The 26,364-nt window shown below is 41.0% G+C and overlaps 1 protein-coding gene across 1 annotated transcript in view; it reads left to right on the forward strand.

The window, feature by feature from the left end:
* The first annotated feature begins 545 nt into the window (after nucleotides 1-545).
* Nucleotides 546-26,364, forward strand: part of LOC145394503 ((3R)-3-hydroxyacyl-CoA dehydrogenase-like) — a 49,546-nt gene continuing 23,727 nt past the window's right edge. The window contains exons 1-5 of the mRNA XM_080268349.1: nucleotides 546-618; nucleotides 13,055-13,171; nucleotides 17,962-18,155; nucleotides 18,300-18,484; nucleotides 18,710-18,837. Coding sequence (XP_080124475.1) covers nucleotides 546-618; nucleotides 13,055-13,171; nucleotides 17,962-18,155; nucleotides 18,300-18,484; nucleotides 18,710-18,837 — 697 coding nt within the window. The remainder of the gene's footprint in view (nucleotides 619-13,054; nucleotides 13,172-17,961; nucleotides 18,156-18,299; nucleotides 18,485-18,709; nucleotides 18,838-26,364) is intronic.

Raw genomic sequence — 26,364 nt, forward strand, 5'->3', positions numbered from 1 at the left:
AACTGAATCTACCAACACTACAGGAGAGAAGGAAAAGAGGTGACATGATAATGCTATATAAGTGCATATCAGGGAAGGAGAAAATAGACATAAATGATTACTTAACATATGGAGAAGCATCAGCAAGAGGACACTGCAAAAACTGCATAAGAAGAGAGGTGATAAAGACGTAAGGAAATTCAGTTTCCCAAACAGAGCAATTGATCAATGGAATGCACTACCGAATGAAATAGTGTGTGCCAAAACAATTCACAAATTTAAGGATATGTACGATAAATATGGTTTAAGACACGGGGCAGTACGAGCTTGACTCATTCCTGTAAAGATACAATTAGGTAAGAACAATTAGGTAGGTAAGAACACACACACACACACACACAAAAGCGCCCGCGCCTCTTCATACTATCGCCTGAAACTTATATAGCGGTAAGAATTATTCCTTCAGTATCACTCACAAACACCGCCCTTTAACCCTTCCCCTCCACAGATTAGCCTTTAGGCAGTGTGAGGCTGTCAGTGCGGTAGTGTGAGCGTCAGCAGTCGTAATGGCAGCGTCAGCAGACACCACCACCACCACACCGTCATACACACTCACAGGCAAAATCGCTCTCGTCACAGGTAACATTGTATGAACTTTGTCATAACAGCAGCTTGACTTATTCTGTTGAATGAAGTGTTTGTAAACTTGTTTTGCTATTTTTCCAAGGTACTGGAGATGGCTGCCTTCATGTGGTGGCACTGATACAGGATACCCGGTCGGCTAAAGTGCCAGGTTATACAAACGCCCCTCAGCTATTTCCCTATCCCCCGAAAGTAGGATGGTACACTGTGTGAGAAGGACAACTTCAGGTTTTAGTCCACCAGGTTCACGTTACAGATGAACCTGGGACTACGAGGACTATACTACTACTACTACTACTGCTACCTCATAATAATTATTGTTAGTATGGAAGTCCCCAGAGTGATGGATAATGGAGGTGATATCTTACGCCACCATTTCAAAAAGTTTCCTAAACTACATAGGAAGGTCTGAAAGTAGCGATAACATAAGGGGAAAATCCGTTATCGGTGTGGACAGGGCAATTCTTCTGGCTCAAACTACAATAGATTTAAGCAGGATATATTAGTTTAACAAACACCTTACATTGGAAATGGAGCGAAATTTTATAATACGCTCTTCAGTACGAGAAATCGTCCCTTAAGTGAATAATATCGTCCGTCAGATGCAAGAAGTGTACAGAAAACGTCATATAATGAAAGGGTTAATGGCAGTGTATAAAATGGTATTCATTTACACGGTTATTTCTACAAGCAATATCAATATTTAAAGGGCATAAATAACATACAACATAATATTAATCCCTTCACTATGATGAGGTATCAGTACATTTATTGTTGCTAACTCTAGATATTTTAATGCATTTAGGAAAGACCTTTTGACATGAAGGGATTTAATTAGGTTTATTTCATCCATATGGTTCGAAAGACTTCGCCTATGTAATTAGTTTAGAAAATAAACAATAATATACTGAAAAAATAGTAAAAAATATGTTAAGGAGCAACAAGCAAAACAAATTGGTATGGAAGATGGGGCAGAGAGTGTTGTCAAATCCAAAGCTAGAAATACCGCTAAACTTGTTTTCACAAACAGCTAGAATGACACTAAATAATTTATATATCCAGAAAATCATTAAACGAGGGCTTATAATCACTGGATTATCGCTGATATCTTGCAAAAGTGTCTTATAATACAGCTGGATTTCGGTAATACCTCCGGATCTAGAATAAAGACACTAAATTTGCAACAGTATTAGGGATTCTCTGTACCTGACGATAATACAAGCACTGATCTCTAACCTACTTTCCAGTCACCGTGATGGCTTATTATCACTACAATACAAAAACTGATCTCTAACCTACTTGCCAGTCACCGTGATGGCTTATTATCACTACAATACAAAAACTGATCTCTAACCTACTTGCCAGTCACCGTGATGGCTTATTATCACGACAATACAAAAACTGATCTCTAACCTACATGCCAGTCACTATGATGGCTTATTATCACTACAATACAAAAACTGATCTCTAACCTACTTGCCAGTCACCGTGATGGCTTATTATCACTACAATTCAAAAACTGATCTCTAACCTACTTGCCAGTCACTATGATGGCTTATTACCACAATAATACAAACACTTATTTCTAACCTGCTAGCCAGACACCATGATGGCTTATTACCGCCGCTTGGCAACTGAGTCGACTGACTGGCTTACCCTACGGCTGATTACTCAAGGACCCGATTTCTCGACGGCTTAGGAAGCTCCCTAACACCTTTTCTTAAGCGATTTATTTCGTTTCGTACACCCTACTGTCTTCGTCTGTGGTATGTAAAGCCTTGCAGTAATGTCTTATTCATCCATATTCAAAAAGAAATCGCAAAGGGAAGAGGAATTTGGAAGCTTCCTTAGCCGACGAGACTACGAGCCAAGGTCAGTCGGCGAACAGATGATAAGACACAAGTCTCCTACTCCCCAGTGCATGACAACAAGTTGTTTGTAGTCTATTCTTGCTGTTGTCACACGATTTCATTCCACTTGGGAGAGCGCCCTAACACTGAAGGAGTTAATGAACGATATAGCAGACCCTCCGGATCGACAACTCTCTCTTAAGCTGAGTACAATTATGAGATAGCCACAGTATAACAACTTCCTTACTCTGATTGAAGGGCTAATGATGATGTCCGTTTGATATTTTATTCCAGCTACCGCCAGACGATTTAATATGGCTTAGGGTGATTGAAGGTGATGGATATTCAAACAATGTGCTGATCGTGTTCTCAGTTTTCCTGTAGCTCTTATCATTTATTGTAAAAACTCTTTCAGATAATATTATTGCCCGCCTTTAGAAGGTGGAGCGATAATGTTTTAGCCTGCCTCTGTGTGTGTGTGTGTGTGTGTGTGTGTGTGTGTGTGTGTGTGTGTGTGTGTGTGTGTGTGTGTGTCTGTCTGTCTGTCTGTCTGTCTGTCTGTCTGTCTGTTCCCATTATATCTCATGAACGGCTTGAGCTATCAACATGAAACCTTCTGGGTATCAAGATAGGGCCAAAATTTTGGACTTGGCCAAAAGCATATTCTGGCGGGCGATTAGCATTCGGCTTCCGAATAATTGTCTTCCATTTCATGATGAAAATACCAGCACAAGAAGTAAATAAATCCAATGAGACAGTTGCTCACCATTTAATATCTTCAATATTAGACCTCTGGGCTGGAATTTATTAAAGCTCTTACGTCCTAAGGATGACTCGTAAATAGTTATGAGTGCCCCTAAACACAGGAGAAATCTTAAGACTATTTATAATAACACGAAATCGCTGTGGCTTCTCACATCTCGGGGCCCAGTTAGGAATGCTGGGCAGCTGTCACAAGAGCATACGAGTTTCTCACAAGCGATAGAGGAGGCAGGATGGCAGTCTGACAACAACTCTGAATTCGTTGCCCAGGACATTTGTGTGTATGCAGACATTTGTGATGTGTAGAATGATGGTACAGACACACACACACACACACACACACACACACACACACACACACACACACACAATTTCCAGGTGGTCTGCTATCTTGAGGCAAAGGTGTTGATTTCCTTAATATCTTGTATTTCGTTTCCAGTACTCTTGGTGGGTACCTTATCTACTCTTTTGATCTCAGGTAAACCTGAATGTTGTCTGAACCACATAATTATTACTGAACAACCCAGGCTTTCCGCCATAACTGACTAGCTGCTGTATGGCACTTAAAGATGTTACTTTAGAATCTGGTAACCATTTCTATTGCTGGTTATATTTTCTTATCAAAATTTTGATGGGGCCAATAAAATTCATTGATGATTACTGGGCGCTGAATTAATAATTGAGATACAACAGGCAGTCGCGGTTGTGATGGTAACAAACCGTCTAGTCCACGTCAATACTTATCGCGTGATGATAACACTTTAGAGATAACTATGATTACCTGGCTCCAACACAGCAGTAACGGATGCATGTACTGCCCCAGGTGCTGAAGTAATAACTTCAGGACGGATATCTTAGGGTAATTTTGAATAACAATATTTAAGCACGAGTTTATCTTCAACTGTTATGGAGTTAATATTACTGAGTGCCTCGTGTGTGGAAAGTTTCTGTCATAATTTAACCACAGACTTATAAGTGTATCTCCGTTACGGTTCACAATTGGACTCATGTTGGCACACCATTTTTTTTTTTTTTTTTTTTTTTTTTTCAATATCATCCCAGGAATCTTCTGAAGTCGGTGCCTATGTTATGAGTCACCATGTTCGATACGAGTATGCATACATTCATACATAACATAAACATAGTCACTTTATCTGTCTATGCACTCGTCTCTCTCTCTCTCTTTCTCTCTACATTTGAGTATCCACTGCAGGACCGGCCTATCCCGACCGAAGTCGTCCCGGTACGATACAGCCAATGTATCTCTACCAAGTGGCTTAGGCTGTCTGGTAGAGATTGTATGTAGGGTGAGAAGTGCTTGTAAGGGTATTGTAGTGTTGGAGTGGCTTTAATGTGTGTGTAGTCTGTGAACCAAGTGTAATCGGCCCACGCAAGCCGACTGGGTGCAAGTATACTTTATCCTGGTTCAACCACAGCACCCCTTGTGTCCACCAATGCAGTACGTGGCCGGGTGAACACTCCAAAAAGTTTATTACCCTGGCGGGGCGTGAACCTTAGCTCACCCATGTACGAAACGCACAATGTACAACTGTACCACAGAGGCTCCATATATATATATATATATATATATATATATATATATATATATATATATATATATATATATATATATATATATATATATATATACAGGGTGTAACGCGACGTATGACAAAAACTTACACAAGTGAGCTATCATGCAATTTTGAGTATATTTTGTTCTATAACATATACTCTCCGTGACCCAAGTTCAGCACCCAGCATTTGGCTCTTTGGGTGTAAAAGTTTAGTGGCTGCATAGGTGCCATTGTGTGAGAGCTTCGCAGGGCGACGGGAGACGAGTGTTATTAGCTTATAGTGTAATGTACATAAAAATCCCATATCCTATCAGTACAAACGAGTTTTAAGAAGAAACTTGACGAAGTCTATTGATTCTTTAACATCGTCATGCATTCCTGCAAATCGTTTGCACAAATCGACTGTAAATTAAGGATTAAATTCAAATTTTATGGCTTGCGAGAGAGTAGGGAGGGAGGAGAGGGGCTGGTGTGTTGTTGCCAGTTATTTAATGTTTAGTTTGTAGGATACAGCTACGAGCATTATCATAACACCTACAGCTCATTCAAGGGAAAAACATTACTGAAATGAGTGACTAGCGTTCCTTTAAGTCAGGAGTAATATTATTATTCATTACAATTTTTCTGTTGCAAGTAAACGTGGCACCATTGCTTTCATATGATGGCGTGAGAACAGTGACACAGGATTGCCAATGTAACGACTATGCAGCTAGACTGCTAGACCTACTTTTTGCTTCTACTTAGCGGCACTATTTAACATCTGACAGCATGATATCTAGCTACATTCTGGATATTTTTGCCATTTTTAGGTGATATTCTAGAGATTTAATCGTTTTCTAACGATGTTTTGCAGTAGTTATTATCTAGCGACATTCTAGCAAGTTTTCAGGACTAAACTAGCTAGATCGATTATAAGCACTTGACAACCCTGCGTCCACTGTCATTTGAACGGGAAAATTTGCAGGCGAGGCACACACACTTCTGTTACTGTTCTCCGCGTTCAGGTGTTCACTGGGTTCAGCTTGTTCAGAAACAGCATGCCACGTACGTACAACAATGAACAAGCAGATATCGTCTATTTTTACGGATTCTGCGATGGTAATGCCAGTGATGCAGAGAGGAAAACAGGTGGAGATACCCAATCGCGTCACTTTTGCTCGCAGCGGAAAAATTGTTATTAATAATATTCTTCCTGACTTAAAGTGAGGTTAATCTCCCTTTACAATAACGTTTTTCCCTTGAATGAGCTGTGGGTGTTATGATAATGCTCGTAGCAATATCCTACAAACTAAACATTAAATAACTGGCAACAACACATCAGCCCCTCTCCTCCCTCCCTACTCTCTCGCAAGCCATAAAATTTGAATTTAATCCTTAATTGACAGTCGATTTGTGCAAAAGAATTGCAGGAATGCATGACGATGTTAAAGAATCAATAAACTTCGTCAAGTTTCTTCTTAAAACTCGTTTGTACTGATAGGATATGGGATTTTTATGTACATTACACTATAAGCTAATAACACTCGTCTCCCGTCGCCCTGCGAAGCTCTCACACAATGGCACCTATGCAGCCACTAAACTTTTACACCCAAAGAGCCGAATGCTGGGTGCTGAACTTGGGTCACGGAGAGTATATGTTATAGAACAAAATATACTCAAAATTGCATGATAGATCACTGGTGTAAGTTTTTGTCATACGTCGCGTTACACCCTGTATATATATATATATATATATATATATATATATATATATATATATATATATATATATGTGTGTGTGTGTGTGTGTGTGTGTATGTATGTATTGTATATATACTGATTACTTGAATCAGCAGTTAATCTTAACAGCTTCTGAGCCCGACCCTCAGATTTACAAGTGTCGACTCATCACTTTGTTTCCTTAGACTTCCACCAACTGCCGATGAATTTCTGTTGCGTATACATTCGTAGTTTTCAAAAATCAAATTAAAATACCTTCTTTGTACCAGGACTCCAACATGTTGGTCATCATTTATTGGTGGTCATCTCCATGGAGGTACTGAGCAGTGCTGCCAACTGACAAAACTCCTAACTGTAACAATATTTTTTTTTTAATCGAACTCGCTTAAAGGCCGCCATCGGAGGCCTCCGCTCGATGTCAAAAGGCCAGAAATTAGTCATAATTCGGGAACCGGCGGCCCGATTGGCCGTGACGTTGTTTTATTCAAGTTAGAGCATTTTAACGGTACCTTGCTCTAACCAAAAATGCGCTTCGTTGCGCCGTTTTGGCTATGTTACGGTAACAAACAAACCAACAATGGGTGAGTGAGTTTGTGGGTGGATAGGTGAATGGGTGTTGTGGGCAAGGAGGGAGGGGTGGGTGAATGGATGGGGTGGGCTGGTGGGTGGGTGGGTAGTAGGCAGGGTGGATGGTAGATTTTGTGAGTGGATGGTAGGATGGGTGGCAGGGTCCGGGTTTTGTTGTTGGTCATTATAATAATACAAAGGACTCACACAAAATCACTCCACTTCCAGCCTAGTCATCTTACCAACCCTTTTCCAGCATTACCTCCCCCACCTCTCCCTCCCACACTATCCCAGCCCGGTTGTTGTTGTTGTAGAGTAACTCCAGTCTCACTGCCCGAACAGACCCATCAGCCACAGTCAGGCAACTGCCCCGCCACAGCAAGGCACAGGGAAGCATGTAAAGTTTTAGTTCCTGGATGGACTGGGTATTTGGATCTCTCCACCAAGTTAACAGTGGCACCATAGTAGGCTCTGCAGCATTGTAAATGGTTTCCTGGGTTACAGGCAACCATTAGGCTTGTCACTCAGTGTAGAGCCAGCTGAAGTGAAACGAAGATTAATGGAATGTAAGAGGAAGATGAGAAACAAAGGAAGAGGGGTAGGCAGATACAGTACTAAAATGATAAAGGTGAAGGAAGTAGCAGAGAGCACTGCAGCAAATCAATGGATGACGCACGCCACCACCTACTTGACTGGTATATCAAGGTAATATTTGAAGTGGCTGGGGAGAATTCATAACACGTCTTCCTTAGTAATTCCTTCTGTATATTATAGTCCGGTATCCTCTTGCTAGTTACTCCTATATGTCAAGCATTGTAATGAATACACAAGGGGAAACAAATAGCTATCATGTAAAATAAATCTCTATGGAAGATGTGCTACGAAACCCGCCAAGTCACTTAGAATATGGCGTTAAATCTCAGGGTACATGAACAGTTTGCTGAGACGACAACGCTTTTGTTGACTGTACAGCAGCCTAAGTCTATGGTAACCAAGCAGTGTAGTAGTGTACAATTATGCTGGTCAGTAAGAGTTCTCAAGACCACACTGTCATACTGCTAGTCTCCCTGTTGTCATAGGATTCCAGGAGTGCTCACCGGTTTTATATAATCACTAATCCCTTCAGTCCGATGAAGTACTGATAATTTTATATTTGCTACCTCCAGGTGATATCTGGACGAATAAACAAGGCTTGATACAGCACTGATTAATTCCTTTATACAAAAAAAAAAAAAAAGGGAGAAATGGAGTTCCCCCAAGCTAAGCCCTGTATTGGACTATATAGCCCCGCTAGGGTTACAGGAGGGAGCTACCCCTCCCGGCACGGCAGCCCGAGCGAGGCTCGAACTTGCAATCCCCCGTTACAAGTCCAGCGCGCTACCACTGTGCTACCGCGCCCCCCTCCTTTTTACAAAAGATCTCTCCTAATTGGAACAATTCGGATGAAGGTAGCAAGAAAATGAATGAATACACGGACTGAATGGATTAACCCATCACGTCCCGAGGTTTTCCGCACCTCCGACACCCCCCAATCCCAAGCTATTTTGGAAAAACAATTTTTTGGCTAAAACTTCCGCTTTTATTGAGAAACAAAGAAAAATCACCAAGAAAGGGCTTACCGTGGTCCATAAGTGGTTGGAACAGGTGAGGTCCCCCGCACCTGGTATCGTATTCTATCATTGACATGTGAGGCGCTCGCGTTTTCTATGGTAGGAAATAATGGGAGGAACAACAAACAACACCTCAACATTTATTGAATTTGAACTAATAAACAATAAGAGTAACAATAAAATGAATTTCAAACACATATATATGAAAAATAAGCATTGTACCTTCGCGCGAGCATAGCGAGTTGGGTCCGAGTGGTAACATTCTATGTGCTAAGTTTCTTGTATCAATCAACATATCATTTTTTCTACTTGTATACTTCTGTTTCATTGACATTTTACCTATTTTTACTGTTTATAAATGTTTTCAGATGTTTTCATTCATTACGATGACATGCAGCATAAGTATAGCGCACATCTGCATACTAAGTCCATCGCTATGACTCGTATTTCAACATACCCAATTGTTTTATCACTTTCCTATTACTTTTTCCTTTACATAGAACCTTTCCTCCACCACTGTAAATGTTTTCAATTATTTACATTCATTACGAGGGCATTTAGCGAAATGCTAGCGCATATTCACGTAGCAAGCACAATCTCAAACAATCGTGTTTCATCTTCTACTTTATTTTTTCACTCCAGTTATACTTTCCCACTTATATTACACACGTTTACACCCCTATACTGCACTATACATAGTTACTGGCATTATTTATTCAAGTGAGCGTCAGAATATCGCATGAAAATACCCTCGCAATGAATGTTTCAACCAACATAATACTCAAACACTTATATACTAATTCTTCACATATATTACACACTTTCCCACTTGTTGACTTCTATTTTCATAATTACGGGCCTTATTCATTCCACTGAACGTCAGGATATCGCATCTCTATACACACGCTAGGAATATTTTGACTTAGAATATATTTCAGCACTTACAATAATTTGAACTTACATTATACCCGTTTGCATTTCCCATAATAATATTTATATATTTACGGGCCTTATTTATTGCACTGAGCGACAGAATATCGCATAAAAAACCCTCGCTAGGTATGTTTCCACTTACAGCATATTTATACACTTACATACTATTTTTGCACTTAAGTTATACCCGTATGCACTTTATACTAATATTTTCAGATCAACAGGACTTATAATTTCACTGAGCGTCTGTTTGTCGCATTTACTTCATAGTTTCAGCATCCTATCGCATTGACACCATATTAGAATTGCATCAAGGTGTGATATTCGCTGAAACATGGGTGAATACAGAGACCCACGTCACACTCCACACACTCATAGCGGGTGTCCTTCCTCTGTGTGGTGAGTCTTACCCGGGAATTGCTACACACGTGACACCTGCGTTGGGGCCTAGGTCTATATGGCTGGGGAGGGATAGGAGTGGGGAAATGGTGGCCAGATATTCTCAGGGGAGTTTGGGCAATAGGGGCAGTGCGGGTGCGATGTTGGGGCCTTTCAACAGCATACCGTGCAAACATCTCTCTTGTGAGCTCCCTCACAAACCCTTCAAAGGTTTCCTGAACACCTGTTGTCATGGCAATTCAGAGCAGTGATGTCCAGCAAGTGAAAGAACAGTTTCTTATACCACTTCATCGTGGTCCTGGCACACTCTACCGTCGATATCATGGAGTCTGACTGGTCCACCAGGTGCATGTTTATGTTATAGTCCATGACACACTCAGGTTTCCAAATGTGACGCCTGTTCTCGCTCCGGTAATCAATGGAATCAGTACGGTGCATCAAGGGGCGGTGAACCGTTGACAAGAGGCTTACTTCTCTATTATGGTTCCATACAGTTGCAAGTATGTTGTTGGCTTTGAAGAAGACAACCTCATTCCTGTCAAGTTTCCGCCCTACCTTGACCATGTGACGCCAGTTCACCTTCACGGTTCCACAGATTCCCGTTTCATGCATGTGAAAATAACGAGCGAGAAGAGGGCTAGTGTACCAGTTGTCCAGGTAGAGGACGTGACCACGATGAAGGTAGTCTTCTATCCTTGTCTTTACCACTGCTCCCGACAGTCCAATACTCCGATCTTCTCTTATGTCTGTCTGTGCACCGGTGTACAAGACAATGTCTTGCATGTAACCAGTCCTACAGTCGCACATAAAAAAGATCTTGAACCCAAAACGGTGCCTTTTGCTGGGTATATACTGCCTATATGAAATATTACCTCTCCACAACACGAGACTCTCGTCTATGATGAGGTCTCTATAGGGATAAAATGATGAACGAAAGGTTTGCCTCAGGTGATCAAATATCAGCCTAATTCACCTCATCTTATCTGTGTCGTTCGCATTTGCAGGATCATCAGCATCGTAGAAATGGAGGCAACTTAGAATTTGTTGGAAGCGATTATGGCTCATGACTTGCCCAAATATTGGTGTAAGCATAACAGGGTCCCTTGTCCAGTAAGCCGGAATTCTATTCTTTCGTGTAATACCCATCAAAAGGACCAGGGCAAAAAATAGGAACATTTCTGAAAGAGAGACAGGGTAATCATATATGATAGAATGCCTGCTCCTTCTTCCCAAGCTTTCACTCTCACGGCGCTGGTTTGGTCAACAATCTGCTTCACGAATGCCTCACTAAAAAACAGGTGGAAAATATCCATCCTGGTGGAATTCCGGTGAATTCCGGGAGCAATGCAGCCAGAGTGCCCCTGCTCAGTGAAGGGGTGAATGAAGGGAGAAAAATCACTCCCATCCTCCCAATTCCATCCCACAAATCCCTCGTCCCCATCATCCCCATCACCGCCTTCGTCTGGGTGGGGAGGAGATACTGGTGGGGGAGGTTGGGGAGAAGGAGTGCGGAGGGCTTCCCCACTCTCACTCCTCTTCCCTCTGCCTTTACCCTTTCCCTTTCCCTTACCCTTACGGCCTTGAGGAACATTAGGGGGCTGTGGGGATGAAGTTGGGGAATATTGGGGAGCATAAGACGTGCTGGGGAGTGGTTCCTCCCCACCTTTCCCCTCCATCACAACCCCACGTGATACAGAACGCACCCGCACTCGCCCACGTGATACAACTCACCACCTCACACTACCTAGGGAGAGCGATGACTCACGCCATTCTCACTTTCCATACTCCTCCCTGCACTTTCCCTTTCACTCCCCACTCCCTCCACAGCACTTCCTACCTCCCCAAACAAAATACTAGGCCCATACCTGCTCCTCCGATGTGGTGTGCACTCGGGACCACGATGAGTAATCACCTCACGTCCGTACCACGCGGCTGCATGTCCCACGGCTCCGTCCTCGTCCTCGTCCTCGTCATCAAATTCGGGTTCCAAATCACGCTGGGGCTGGGCATAGGATGTTGGACGTGGTTTTTTGGCCAGCTGCCCCTCTCTAGCAGCACGGTAAGTCACGTACTGCTGCTTCTGGGGGGAGGGGTCTTCTTCATCACTGCTGGTGGTTTCCTCCTCCTCTGGCTGCACATAATCTTTGTCAACAACCTCGTCGTCCAATGGGGAGTCACTGTCGCCTGTAAAGGCGTCCAGGGCGGCTTGAATTTCGACCTCTGAGAGACCTCTCTTCGCCATGTCTGAGCAGGACCATTGCTAACATGTGAGTGAACGAGCCGCGTGTGAGCGCGGGTCACGAGGGGTCGCCGAGTGTCCCCGCCTGGTGGCAGGTAGGGGAAGGTCAAGGGATGATACGTACCGAAAATGAAGCACGAAATTTGAAAATTGTGGAAATTATGCACTTTGCAATTGCGCAATGTACCGGTACGTCACCGGGACTGGCAAATGCAAAACGTTGCAACGTACCCATACATCGACGGGACGGGGTGGGTTAAAATGTGTTCTTCGAGTGACTGGTCCTGCAGTACGAGGTGGACTCATGAAACCCGTATACAGAGCAGTGATATATGGATCCTTGTAGAATGTGCAAAAATAAATATTGATTCACTTCATTATGATTAGTACTGGGACGGTGAGCAATGACTAACAAAACTCAGTGATGCCATCATTGAAACTCTTCTAAGTGTATTGTGAAAGTTCGATAACTGTTCAATTGTTCAGTTTAAAAAAAAGGTGATATTACTGTCCACCACTGTACATAAAAACTGCAGTATCAAAAGGAAAACTATAGCACTCATGAAGGAGCACTGAGTACTGCCTGACAGTACTGTGCACCAAGCGGGGGGCACTGAACACTGACTGCCTAAGAGTATTATAAAGAGACAGAGAGGAAAGAAATGGGTACTGACTGAGAAAATATTTTCAGCGAGATAGCAGAGCACTCACTATAGATAATGCTTTATATATAAAGAGTAAAGTTTACTGTTAACTTATTACTGCCTGTCGCTTCAGGCGGAGGGAGTGGCATTGGGCGCGCATGTTGTCAGGTGCTGGCCAGGGAGGGCGCCCGACTGGTGGTCGCTGATATCAACCTTCAGGCGGCCAAACACACCCTCACCCTCCTTCCTGGTGAGTCACTCTCTTGTCTGATGAGTCACTCTCCCACTCATTGCGTCACAGACTAATCAGAGGTAAAGTTATGTCTGCATGATGCGCAGTTGTGTTCAGTGTAATACAATGGAGATAATGGTCAACATAAGTAAAAGTCTGCTAACATATCTGTCTGTCTGTCTGTCTGTCTGTCTGTTTTAATAAGTCTACTTACATGTCTGTCTAAATATAAATCAATAAACAAAGAGAGAGAGAGAGAGAGAGTAAATTAACCTGTGGTTGGTAGGCACATACATGTACATAATATTGTGCATATTGCTTTACTTGAATGAGAAGAAATGGTCATGTTTGAACTTCCCAAGCACGGAACACAGTATTTTAGTGATTCATGTCACTCATTTGAGAACGTATTAAGCTAACACTCCCTTCCTTCCCTATAATCCTTTCCTTCTCTCTCTCTCTCTCTCTCTCTCTCTCTCTCTCTCTCTCTCTCTCTCTCTCCACCAAAACCTTAGTGTGAATTAAGCTAACCTAACAAACCTAAACAAATACAAGTTCTCATCTCACTACGCCACTTCACTTTCTTTAACTAAGGGCACTCTGCCAAAAACATGATTATAAATATCACTTTACTTATCTTACTGCCTGTTGAAGTGGCATAAGGTGGCAGTTATTCAGCACCAGTCAAGTAGTCTCTTAAATTCATTAGCGATCTTCATATGTCCTCTGTAGTTCCTTCACCTTAACTTGGCACAGATTTTTGACCTTCTGTGGCTTATATTATGTTGCTCAGTTGCAGAAAATGACAGTGCTACTCCTCCTTGTCCTTTCCATAGTAATTCCTCGTGACTAGCAACATATTTCGGTGTTAATCTATAGTTTTGTTACAGCACAACATTCAAGAGAGATAGTAACAGTTCTAGGCCAAGTTACAGTAAAATGAGTATTGTTTCACCAGCAGTATCTCTCTCCGTACCTCATGGTTAGAGATGACAAGAGATGAAAAGTCATTAAATAATCACATTAACAGATATAGGTATGTTATTGTTTTTATTTCTATAAGATTGATAAAAAAACAGGATGTTACATACTATCGTAAACAATGTTAGCCCCTCATCCCGTATCAATAACTGCTTCACGAATATTCAATGGTGCGCGTTGCCAGGTCATTATGTTCTTAAAATTAATGCATTCCAGCACCTCAGTTTAAGAAAAATAATCAATATAAATTAATCCTTCACAATCGTATGGAAAAATTAACAAAATATTTACAGTCTTATCAGCAGCAGTACAGTGTTAGGTGAAGAAGCAGTTAAGTTTATGGGATCATTAGACAATCAGTCATTGGTCACAAATCAAAATTTGTTTTTCAGCTTTTACAAAGTGTTCGAAATTTTAACCTTTGAGCTGTGACACGTCCTCTGCATTTATAGCAGTTACAATATACTCAGTTGAGGCCACTCACCATCCACTCACTCGATGTAGTGTTACTTTGGGTGTCTACCCTTTCCTGTCTTCCTTCCTTCCTCCTCTGTCTTTCTTTCCTTCAATCATTCCTTTTCCTTCTGCCTAAGGGTGACTTTACAGACCCTCTTCTGTCTTTCTTTCCTTCATTCTTTCCTCTTCCTATTGCCTATGGGTAACTCTACACTGAGTGACAAGCCAAATGGTTTCCTGTACACCAGGAAACCATTTACTACGCTGGGTGGTAACCATATAACCAAATTATAACGCCTGGTGGTTTAGTGGGTAATTATGGCCCTTCAATCGGATTGTGCCGATGAAGGTCTATATTCAAGGGATGGTTGGGGTTTATTGCTCACGTAATGCCACTCAGGGATGAGTGAGGCCGGTCACACTCATCTTAAATGTCAGGACCAACTTGCCTAGCCCAGGGTTTCTGCGCTCCTCATGGGGCGACACAGGATTGGATGATGGAAGGATGGACAATACACTGAACTCAATAAGAAAAATATCAATACAGCAAACATCACCGGCCTGTTCCCTGCATCAGACAATCCATACCGTATTTATAGATGAAGAAGAAAACAAAAGCATTGCATTTTTATTTTCATTGCTTATGTCAACTTAATCTTCCCACCCATGGCTTTTACTTCAGCTACGGAATTACTTTGCGTGGCACCAGATTTTTTTTTTTTTTTCCAAAATACGCTGTGGTCATTGGTGATGTTCTTGTTTAACGACTATTTATGAGCTTACCATTTTTTTTTTTTTTCATTTCCAGTTTTTGAGCCACTAACGGGCAGAGGTTATCACATCAGTCATTTCTTCCATCTGGAGTCCAGGAAGCCTTAATATGAGAAATGGGGCGGGGAGGGGGAGATAAATGCTAGAAAAAAAATGTAACTATGAAAAACCTGTGGTATAAACCTGAAAACTGTAGCCCTCCCCTGCAAGCAGTGTGCACTTAACAATCTGTTCTTTGAATTTAGATCATTGGTTCTTAGTACAAGAGTTGCTGGTAGACTAACCAAGCCTCACATACCAAAACTTACTTGCGATGTGAACAGGAAAACTGACTGAGAAGGTTTGAAAAAAAAAATAATAAAGGTATTATAGTAGATGACTTGTTTTTGCAGTTTTTATCTCCCCCCCCCCAACCCTTATCATAATTTGACTTTCCTAGGCACCAGATGCAAGAAAAAATGTGATGTAAATTACCTTCGTCTGGGAATGGCTCAACATGTGACAAAAGAAAGACAATTTTTAGCAGATCACGAAAGGCCGTTATGTGAGTGGAAGTCCATCGTCTCATATTTTGGACACACACACACACACACACACACACACACACACACACACACACACACACACACACACACACACACACACACAGTCTCTAGCAGCAGACCAAATAGCTTAACAGTTGCACTGAAGGCTATGGATGGGAAGACAAAGAACTAATGAAGAAATAATTATAAAGTTCAAGGGAAATGCTTTTATTTAATTCTCCTTGTATAAATTATATATTGCACGTGTTGCTTGAGGCAATGAACACAATAACGTTTACTATTTACCATGGAGATTCGACTTTTTTTTATTTATTTATTTTTTTTATTTTTTTACCCAGGAACACTGTGAATGGGCTCAGGAGCGCTCAGAATAAGTGGATAATATTTTTTTCTTCTCTCTCTCTCTCATAATTCCCCGAGGGCTGTGGCTCAGTCTGCTTACTCTGTAGCTGAAACAGAATATAACAATAGCATCTCAGTGGAGCCAGTCAGTCTCACAAGTGGTGCAGTACGCTCAGTTCTGTTTTCTTTGGTGCTGTAAAGCAATATGGTACATTTACTTATTGCCCGAAGAAGAAAGTTGGCATTTTTCCTAATGTATATGACAGTAAGCATTCTAATGAAATTCTTACTGTGCCTCATTGTTGCAGTCCTGATTTTGCATTTAGGTACCTTCAGGCGATACCCATTTAACATCCTAATTGGAATCAAAAGTCACTATTAACGCCAGTAGTCTTGAAACTGAGGGGAGGGATTACCCTTCCCACACCCTGCTCGAAGTGGACGTTCACACCTTCAACGTAAATGGTAATCTTGAAAGGGTGAGAGAGCACCCCTTCGTGTGGGTAGACGCAGCAAACAGTTGGTAGCACTGATTAGTTTTATATTTTAAATATCGAAAAAAATAAAAATAAAAACAGTTTCGAATGTTCATATATAATTTAATCCCTTAATGTTAACAATTCTTACCCCTTTTATTATTAAAGACTGGCATTTATTCTTGAATACTCTGTTAGTATGTATACCATACCTGAACCATTGGGAAAATTAGGTGACAGACATAGCTTTAAAGTGGTTCATGCGGTCAGTTATAACCATACTTATACGCCTTGGCTGGGCATACCGATTTTGATTATATTTCTGCCCCTAATGCTTGTTTTAGTCAGTTTCCCACCCAGATTGCCGAAAACCCCCAAGTCCCCCCAAATCACTTGGGAAGGGGGGTTAATTTGAAAACTAATTACGGGCACCGAAAATAAAAATCTAATTTGTTCAAATCACACCAAAATACACCAGAAAAATAAATTGCCAAGCCAAACAAAATAGTGCGGACTTGTAAAAGTTTACCGAACGCAAACATGAGGCTTCATAATTCAAACTAACTGGCTGTGCACGATTCGTCTGTTTAAACAGTACTCGGCCATCCTTTACTTTAGGAATCATTTCATGAACTAATCAAACTATTTATAAAAGTATCATGCACCATATCTGAAAACAGCATGGCAGAAATACTGAAATATATAATGGAAGTGGATATAGTATCTCATCTTTGTTTTCGTAAACTAACCATCTCTGGAGAAGTGGTGAAGTCTTCTAAATGAAAAAAATATTAAACGCTTATTTTTTTCCTTTACACGATGTTTTTATCATTAAATAAAAATTCCCATCATACACACCATATGGCTCTTCAAATTCTACACACTTTTCTTTGCATAAGGCTGCTATAATATGATGAAGGGGCATGTGAAGGGGTGCTATGAGACTCCCCGCAGATTCCATTACTACGCTGGGGTAATCCTCTCGCGTTCGCCGGGGAAAGTTCTCCCTTTCGTGCGTTAAGTTTACCAAAAGATACGGATAGGGCAAGGTACGTTCAGTTTAAGACTACGGCAGTAAGTTCTTCACGACACAAACATCTTGACGTTCATAAAACATTTCTTTTAATTGCTATTTGCACCTAAGAATTTTCTGGTAGGCAGGATTTTGGTGTTACTTGTAACATCTTGTAATACATCCTAATAAAGAACATGTGCATTATTTTCTTGTCTCCAGCAGTTGGGCAGCAGCACGTGGCTGTGGCCGTGGACGTGAGAGACAGGAGGAGTGTGGAGGCCGCCATGAAGGCAGCCCAGGACCAGTGTGGCGCCCCGCCCTCACTGCTAGTCAACTGTGCCGGCGTGACCAACTTGGCTCCCTTCTTAGAGACTGATGATGACGCCTGGCAGAAAATTATTGATGTCAATCTGACGGTCAGTTCCAAGTTGTGGCAATCAGTTGAGTAAATGGTATTACATGAATAAACGGTAACAGAACATGGAACAGACTATAATGAAATTAATATTGTTACACAAATTACATTGAGTCTTATATAACTGTCATCTTGAACTCCGCAGGGAATTTTCTTGGTAACCCAGGCTTTTGTAAGATCACTGCTGGAAAATGGGAAGGATGCCAAGGGTGCAATAGTGAACATTGCAAGTATTGTGGGGAAAACTGGTTGTCCCCTTATGTGTGGCTATAGTGCCAGCAAAGGAGGAGTTATTTCACTCACCAAGACATGTGCTGCGGAACTCGCGAGGTACCATATACACTAAGTATTCAGACAATGAGCAGATCATGGTTTCCATAAACAGTTTCTACTTTGATGTTGGTAATTATTTCCCTCATATATAAATATATATATATATATATATATATATATATATATATATATATATGTGTGCGTGTGTGTGTGTGTGTGTGTGTGTATAATATGATTCCTCCATACTGAAATGTAAGTTACTGAAACTGCTTACCATTTCAGCAAAGCCATTCGCGTAAATTGTGTGTTACCTGCAGTGATTGACACACCAATGGGAGCAATGGTACCTGAGGAAACACACGAGCTGTTCAAGCGGCTCGCACCGTTGGGTAGACTTGGCCGCCCTGAAGGTTAGTGCAGGCAATGAGTTAGTTGGTAGGGCGATGTCGGCAGTTGACTGGTGGCTGGATTTGTGAGGTGATCGTACTTAATCAGCCAGGTGTAGACGTCTGACACCAGGAGGAAGAGTGGTTGGCAGGGCGAACTGTCATTTTTGTTCTAGGCTTCACTAGGCGCATTATGTACAGATTCTTTTGTCCATAGTTCTGCTGTTACACAAACTAAATAAATTCACATTATACAAATGGACACAAAATTAGTTGAAGAACAGAAGTGCATTTTGAAATATTTCATCTGATCTAACTAAATGATAAAAAACGAATGAAGTCGAATGACTTGGAAATTCCTATGCAACCCTTTATATTCTTTTACTTTTGATACAATTCCCAAATCAGATTAATAAAGGTAGGAAGCTCATGAAAAGAATTCACGTGAATTCAGCCGTATTATCAGATTTAAGGTAAAAGCGATTATAAACATAAAATGGTACCTCTTTTTTTCTTCACCAAGATGAAAGAGTCTGATGGCACCAAGTCAGATGTGAGTAATCCAATAATTGTTTCCTGTACATGACCGATATTTCCTTTGCAAACCCTTTGCGTTATAATGAAAAATGCAGTGACTGTCATGCATGATATCACTGCTAAAAATCACAGTACCCCCAAACAAGAACTACTATTACGAGAATAATTAACAATGACATTGTTTTTCTTTGTGTTCTGAAATATGTTTTACATTTTTCAGTCGGTATGACATCTCATCTCTTCCTGCTCTACAATATATTCACTAGAACAGCATGGGCCTCCATCCTATCTAACACCCATTACAGCACCTTGCAGACTATACAGAACAACGTCCCACGCATCATTACTGGCTGCGCTAAAATCACCCCCACAGCTCAGTTACTCTCTGAAGCTAAAGTCCTCGTTACTCCCAAAGCTCAATTACTCTCTGAACCTAAAGTCCTGGCTGTTAGAGAATATCTTGATGTGAGAGACATACAGTTGTACGCTGCAGCCTACGCTAACACACAGTACCCCTGTCATTAAATAACAGGGCCGCACAACACAACCGGGCTTATAAAACAATCACGCACAAGCATTACCAGACTATCCTCAACAGCATCCCACCTCCAAACATCCTAACACTAGAAATGAAGAAACACTTACATACTCAATTCCCATGCAGGACAATACGACACCTCAGTAAGAACACTGTTACAAGTCCCTCCTCTCAAACTTCATCACAAGGAGAGGTATCGTAAGATAGAAGTGATCGAGAACAATTAGCTAGGTATAGATCAGGACATCACCTAATTCTCTTCAGTTCCCAGCTTCGGTTCACGTTGGGTGGAACTAAATACTGCACATGTCCCGCTTCTGGAATGGGCCCACACAATATAACACACATAATGGAGTACTGTACAGCACATACCACACTAATACGCAGAGGCAACATCAATGGGGTAGAGAATCTGTGGGACGTACCCAGCAGGGCAGTTGCTTACCTGTGGTTGGCGAGTCTGCTTGGCCAGGCAGACTGGGATTAAGCAACAACAACAACAACAAAATATGAAATTTTATGCACTAAGCCCTCCTGCAGAAAATTATATTGTGAGATTTAGTATGATATAAGTGGATCGGTAGAGAGGCGGCCTGCAGACCTAATGGACCCAAGTTCGCGTCCTGGTTGGGGCAGGGAACAGTTTAAGGATTTGAATTTCTTAAAAAGAAGACTTTTCTGATCTACCAGATGACTTGCCGACAAGTCATAAAAGTACTGTACTCCTGGTAATAGCAGTACACCAGTCCTGTATGAGACAGCCCTAGCATGTATTCATTATGGACGGTGGGTGTTAGCGCCGAAGTGGTGACACGTGGAGATGTAGGGGGACTACTGGGTCCGATGGAGGACTACTGAAACTTGGGAATAGGCCCTGAATCCTTTGCCCAGCGTCGGACACGTAAAAAAAACGAAGTAACATGTAAACTGGTAAGGTCTGTGTCGTGCTAAGGCTTACTCCCAAAATACTGAGAAGACTGCGGCCAGGGGATAGGTTAACAAATCAGATGGTATGACCTGTATTCAGTGGTGACAACGTTAATAAGAATCAACACTCAGAGAGGCCAATACCTGCACCTAACAATGGTCTGAGGAAGGAATATTCGACTTAGCACAGTGACGCAAACCTTCTAGTGATTGATCTTATAATCGAATTACTTTATTCTTGCCTGACTCTACCCTTCACTAAGGTTGGTCCTAATTGAATCAGACTTGTTTGAGTTGTTCTTATCTGTGACAATGACCTTTTAATTGTTTCTCAGAATCAATAATCATCATCAATTGTTTACTCGTCAATTCTTCCATTAACTTTGCTCCAAACTGTAACCAAAACTGTCCGCATTATACAGATATTTTGCTTTGCCCTCAAGCCCTGACTGCTGACTAAATGTTTTTAAAACCGAGCACTTTCGTCCTTGTCTTTGCCTCAACACTTCCACCAAATTTACTCTAAATCGGATTATAACCGTTTAATCTGACCTTGCCATTTGACCTTGATCTTTGGTCTTTCTCTGTGGCCTTTGCCTTTGGCTAATTGTTCTTGGAATCAAGTGTCTTCATCCTTGCTTTGCCTGAACCCATGTAGAAAGCTTGGTGTAAACTGGACAAAAGCTGTATAAGTAAAGCTTACTTAGCGACCTTGACATTTATCGTTTTATAAAGAGAAAAAATCAAGCTATTTGCTGATCATCAACTCTCCCACCAAGCATGGTCCAAATCAGATTAACTTTGTTTAGTTATTTTCTTCTCACACAGACACACTCAGTTAGAACCTTGACAATCCTCCCTAACTTTGACCTTTGAATGATTGCTCTAAGAACTAATCCCTCCACTCTTGCCTTAACCTCAACTCCCCCACCAAGTTTGTTCTGAATCAGACAAAACCTGTTGAGGTTAACCTTAACATGTGACCTGGACCTGTGACTTGTTGGTCTAAAAAAAAATAATAATCAGCTACTTAAATGATCCTTAACCCTTCCACAGAATTGTTTAAAATCGGTTCTAAACTAAGTTACGGTATTTTCTTTACACACACACACACACACACACACACACACACACACACACACACACACACACACACACACACACACACATGTGCCACAAAAAGAATTACATCTGCTGAACTATTGCCTGTGCAGGTGCAAAAATCTCTAATGCCTTGATCTTATAAAATATATTTTTATCATCCAATCATTTTCTGCGTCACAGGGATCATAGGGTTTCAGGCCTAGAGTGCTCACTCCCAACATGTAAAGCAAGGATGGCCAGCGTCACTGGGCCCTGAGTGCCATCATGTAAGCAATGAACCGCAACCATCCCTCAAATATATTGTAGTATCATTCCCATCGTATTGGAGAGCCTTAACCTACTAGACCACCACGCGTCCATTTCGCTATATGGTTACCACCCAGTGGGTTCAATGGTTTCCTGGTCGTTATTCATATAATACTTGCTCATACCGCCATATCTGAATTCTGGTGCCATTGCTTGTTGTGCTGTTGAGCCGTCGGAACTCTAAACATGGTTTCTCATAACCAGATATTTTTTTCCGACACGACACTTTGTCCATAACTTCTGGTTTTATAAATCTCCTTTGGCAGCAGTTGACACCATGTCTTCATTCAGTTAATCGCAGGTACTCTCAGAAACGACTCTGATATAATCAGCAGTCATTTACAAGATGATGACAGTGCCATTATTAGGCTGTGGCATGGGCTTCCGTAGCTGGGTTAAGACATTTTTACCAACAATAGACGTGTCTCTCCTCAGGTTTTTCATAAAGAAATACATGAGTATTAAACGTACTGCAGCCAAATAAGATGAGGCCAGCACAATTATTGTATCACTGTACCACTGTTGAATTCCTAATTGCGCTATTAAAGTACAATAAATTCGGAAGCACTAGTAACAGAATGTGTATTTTGTGGTGCCAGTATCCCACAGAAAGACGGCTGTCATTGACTCAGACATCACTAGTATGGTATGGGGTATTCATCACTGACTTCCAGAGGATGTAGTGGATCTCTGTATCTCAATTCATGCCTATAAGAAATAAACTATAGAAAATAATAAACTGTCACTAGCTCAATTTTCTGCTCTCAAACATGTACCGTATTTGGGGCATATATTTGCTTCTAACTCCACATGAACTCTCGATAATTGGCTTCTGTTATTCATCATGCTTAGGCAGTTTTCTTCTGCAACACTTGACAACTTCACCCAAAATGGCAGTGAAGTGTTGTGCCAGACCCACTACTTTTAATAATAACTAAATTATTTAGTCAAAGAGAAGTAATCAAACCAAGATAAACAAGAAGCGGTGCCAAGGCACAGCAGACACGTCCTCGGGAGTCATCTTAGTGCTGACGTATAACCACAACAGGATATTATTTTAGTCAAAGGTTTTGCATATCAAATTTGGAGTAAATTGGGTCAAAATTGACGATTTTATACCCATTTGACATTTTACATCCCCCGCCGCAAACTGGGATGGTGACCCCCCTGGTGTAATGAGGCATGTTACGAAATGCAGATTTTAAAGATGAACCTGAGGTTTTGGTTTCATGTCGATATGACGAATTTGGAAGGAGTTATCGCGAGAGAGAGAGAGAGAGAGAGAGAGAGAGAGAGAGAGAGAAAACGACTTTTACCCCTCCCCATTTTTTTAACATCTTTTGGTCCTACAGCCTTGGCCTTGGCCCAGTGTGCCCAAAATTTAAATAGGTGATCAGAAGGTCATAGCCCATCATCCCTGCAATTTTAGTCAAAATCGCACCAGTAGTTTTCGCATAAAGTTGTTAACATACAGACGGACAGACAGACAGACAAGCGAATAAACAAACAAACAGACAGACAAACCGAGTGAAAATAATACTCGCCCTCTAGTCCCTCCGGGACGAGGACGGGTAATAACCTAACCATTCTTGAAAATGTAGAACCTAACTATTCTGATATGACACAAACGTAGGAACTGCATGGTATTTTTTTTTTTTTTTTTTAGTTATCTTCTATCCCATAAATACAAGAATGCCCCTAAGACAAAATACAGGGTGGACTATGATAGTCATTGACTGACATCAACAATTTATTACACGGCCACAGCACACTGAGATATTAATAGGTGTGTCGTGGGACAGGATGCTTCAACTTTAACATTTTTGCACATACTAGTTCAGAAGTGTACTGCTGCACAAGAACTACAACTGATATATCTTCCTTGCTTGAAGGAAGTGTAGTAAATACACGACGTTATCTTTTATGCAAGTAAAATGGGACTAGCCTCTGGTCTTTTTTTTTTTTTTTTTTTTTTTTTTTTACATATAACAGCATGCCTACCTGATGGCATTCCTTCTTAATACATAATACAAACCTTGAAAAAGCTATGCAGTACTTTAAGTAAGTTGTTAAAACTAAAAAGGAAGGCTACTGATATCATGAAAAAGAAATGATGCCAATATTCAATAAATCTATGACAATACAAGATATGTAACTGTCTGCACACAAGATATGTAACTGTCTGCAACCCAGCCAAAGTTACGGCTATTAACAAGTACAGTACTTACAGAAAGTAGGGCTTAGGATCGCAGCATCCTCAAAACGTAAAATAGGAGATATGGTGACATAAAAAATGAAAGGAAGTAAAAATAAAAACAGTGTAGTATTCAGCATACCGTGCAGTGGACGCTCAAAAATGTACAGTACATAGGGGAAACAGGACAATGAATGGATACAAAGTTAGCAGACTACAAAGCAGATGTACGGCGTCACAGAATATATAATTCCCTAGCGTTGCACATACATCAGCACAATCATTTGCCCAGGTTGGAAAAGGCTTGTCATTTAAAAAGATCTGATTAAACGAATGAGAAAATTAGTGGAAGCACCTCAGGTGGTGGCGACCATCGTCCACTCACTTGATGTAGTGCTGCCTACTTCTTCCTTAGCCTTTATCATTCTTTTTCTGTGCCTGCCCTCCTCTCTCCCTATTTCTCCCATCTTTCCTGTCACTTCTTATTGCTTTTCTTTCCATTACAGATGGCTTTACATTGAGTGACAAGCCAAATGGTTTCCTGTAAGCCAAGAAACCATTTACAACGCTGGGTGGTAACCATATAACCAAACCATACGTGCTCACTACGTGTCAACAAGTAGGTTGGTGGAGGGTTAGTACCCCTCCCTGTAAAACAAATAACTCGGGATCAAATGGCCACCCCTTACGGGATTATGGCGTCTGGCAATAGATAGATAGATAGATAGATAGACCTCGCGTTTGTGTAAAAAAAAAAAAAAAAAAACATTGGAACAGATTTTTCATTCCATGTAGGTATACAGCAAGGATAGCATTAATGTTGCAACCAGGGATAGGGTTGGATAATAGAATTTTCGCATAGGTAGCAAAGGCCTGCAAAATTAAAGTAATTAAAAACCGTTTAAATTCTGATTTTTTTTTTTTTTAATGTGCTCGACTCTGGGCATAGGCTTCACAGCCTGGCCCCAAGGCTCAGTAGTCCTACATACCATACACCTCTACATGTCACCACTTCGGCACTAACACCCACCGTCCATACTGAATACTTGCTAGGGCTGTCTCATACAGGACTGGTGTATTGGTATTAGCGGGGGTATTTTTACAACATGTCGGCGGATCTTCTGGTAGATCGGTAGTTATTTCTTATTGCACTTATGAACAAAATAAAAAAAAAATCATAAAGAATGTTTCCATCAAATCAAATTTTGACACAAAATAAAAAAAAATCATTAAAACATAGCATATTATAAGTTTCAATCGATGTATACAATATTGTTCTAAATTAACTGAAAATTAAAATATTTAGTTTCAAACATATACCTAAAGGAAATAATACTATATATTCTATTACTCACATATAACCTCTCTACTCCTTGAAACTTCTCAGTTTCTTTGCTCCAAAATTTCGTTTCGTGGCCAGTCGTTTGTACACTTTTTCTGGTGCATCACTATGAATCACCCAGCAGCAATCCACCATCATATTGACATCCCAATTTCCCTGGTACCTTCTTTCCATGTCCTTGATAGTGTCCTGATGGAATCTTTCACCCTGTTCTTCGATCACTGCTCCATGATTTCTGGGGGAAAATTCTAAATGAGGATAGAAAAACTAAACTTTGATACTCATGTTCCAATCCAGCTCCTTAAATTTGACTAACAAATTCCACACAGTTTCTTTGTAATTTGGATACTTATTGTTACCCCAAAACTTTGAAATTACTTCTCTGAATGGTGCCCAAGCCTCTCGTTCCAGGTCGTTCAGCGCACTATGAAATTCTGCACCGGAAATTAGATTCCCAATAACAGGGCCAGAATACACCCTCTTTCAATTTAGCTGCAAACAAACCAGGAAGCTTTTGGCACAAATACATAAAACAGGCTCCATCTTCTGATAGGGCTTTGACAAACTACTTCATTAATCCAAGCTTAATATGAAGCGGTGGTA

Source organism: Coenobita brevimanus, chromosome 27, assembly GCF_032717465.1.
Source record: "Coenobita brevimanus isolate Jiangsu-jjx chromosome 27, ASM3271746v2, whole genome shotgun sequence".
Classification (NCBI taxonomy): Eukaryota; Metazoa; Arthropoda; class Malacostraca; order Decapoda; family Coenobitidae; genus Coenobita; species Coenobita brevimanus.